Below are 1,883 nucleotides of genomic sequence, written 5' to 3'. Positions count from 1 at the left end.
CTAACTAACTACTACTACACTACTATACTACTACTACACACACACACACACACACACACACACACACACACACACATATATATATATATATATATATATATATATATATGTACATACATATGCTTATACATAAATACATATACCCATGCGGCGTGCGTGGGGCTAGCGGGAATATATATGCGAGTTGTGCAACATCCAATTCGTACCATACAATAACGATATACTTCACCCACACACAGACACACAAATCTGCACTCAAAAAAGCACATACCCACCAACAGACACAATAGATTTGCTTCACCCACATACGTTCGTATAAGCTTACTTCACTCATACAGGTTTATATACACTTACTTTCCCCCACATACATTTACATACGTTTATCACATATAGCCTGTCGGATGGTGCGCTGGACATTGCTGTACGGTACACCCATGCGGCGTGCGTGGGATTTGTGGGACTGAAGAGGCGGCCGCTTCTCCTCGTCTTTGATCCATGCGATGTCCACATCACCAAAGTACGCGTACTTGAACTGTTGCAGAAACTCATCGACCAACAAGAACCGGCTCACGGCGGGGGCTTTTGATAGGGCTTGGAGTGTGGATACAAGGTGTGTGAGTGGGGCTATACGTGTGCTTACAATACGTGTGCATGTGTATGCACCGGTATGCGTGTAAAGCGTTTAAGCGCACGAATTGTAGTGTAGTTGTCAATCCACACTACATCTCCTATAACTAAATCAAACACTTCAACTGCTAAGGAATTTACTCAACAAACAACAAACAGGTCATAGCGGGCGCTTATACACCCATACACATGCACATACACACATACACTCACATACACTTTCGTAGACACGCACACGTACGCCTATTGCATTCACATACTAAACCCTAAACCCTATTGCATTCACATACCCGTCGTTTCCTCGTGGTGCTCCTGTAAACACCACCTGTCATAGGGGACATCCCGCATCAAATTCCAAACTTCATTTTTGATTCGACCTGAGAATAACAATGTAAAGGAAAATAAATAACGGTCAGCCTAGGTTTCAACAGCCGAGACGAGATCGGTTGACACGGCGATACGTCATGCACGTCCCGTGCTGCAAGCACAGGTGTGTCTTTATCTCTACACACTCCTCTACCACGCTTGTGCTTGTCACAAACGGGGGTTGATCAAGCACCGTATTACGCGCTACAGGATGTATTTCTGGTTTAAGGGGGCGCAACGTCGTGGTGTCGAGTAATTTTTAGTGTATAGTGCAGACTACTGACTGTGATGCAGGAGGTAGTATGCAGGTGGCTGTAGGTTGTAGGTGGCTGTAGTTTGTAGGTGACTGTAGTTTGTAGGTAGTTCTATGGAGCTGGCTGTAGTTTGTAGGTAGTTGTATGCAGGTGACTTTAGTTTGTAGGTAGTTGCATGCAGGTGACTGTAGTTTGTAGGTAGTTGCATGCAGGTGACTGTAGTTTGTAGGTAGATGCATGCAGGTGGCTGTAGTTTGTAGGTGGTTGTAGTGTGAGTCGTTGCGCGGTTGAGTGCCGAGGGAACATCTGATCTCCATTGATGTCACATGTAGTGATCAAACAACACGCCATGGTTTGACGAGTGCCAGTCGCAGTGTGAGTGTTATTCACCCCGTAGGGGTGACAGAGTTTTTCTTGAACGAGTTGATTTTATTCAGTGATTATGCCAGTGCTGTATTGAGTACTGTCACGTAATGAGGTGTTGAGTGGTGTTTGCTATAAGGCTAGGAGTCATGAAATATGTAGATGTGTTGATGTATAGTATGATGTTTGGGAGATTATCAGAAGGCGTCAACATCAGATAGATAATATTGTGCCACAGACATCCTGCAGGAACCCGATATATATATATATATA

The 1,883-nt window shown here is 44.2% G+C and overlaps 1 protein-coding gene across 1 annotated transcript; it reads right to left on the bottom strand.

Annotated features, from left to right (window-relative positions):
• Window positions 1-370: 370 nt before the first annotated feature.
• On the bottom strand, window positions 371-1,005 carry SARC_15152 (hypothetical protein; the record flags this gene model as incomplete). The annotated part of the gene is made up of 2 exons (XM_014290724.1): window positions 918-1,005; window positions 371-591 (listed from the first exon to the last, which is right to left on the bottom strand). The coding sequence occupies exons 1-2, from the start codon at window positions 973-975 to the stop codon at window positions 371-373; spliced, it is 279 nt and encodes a 92-aa protein (XP_014146199.1). The 5' UTR covers window positions 976-1,005.
• Between the last annotated feature and the right edge of the window lie 878 nt (window positions 1,006-1,883).

This window comes from Sphaeroforma arctica, assembly GCF_001186125.1.
Source record: "Sphaeroforma arctica JP610 unplaced genomic scaffold supercont1.5686, whole genome shotgun sequence".
NCBI classification, from domain to species: Eukaryota; class Ichthyosporea; order Ichthyophonida; genus Sphaeroforma; species Sphaeroforma arctica.
The sequence above is the reverse complement of the archived record's forward strand: the minus strand, read 5'-3'. Positions and strand labels throughout refer to the sequence as shown.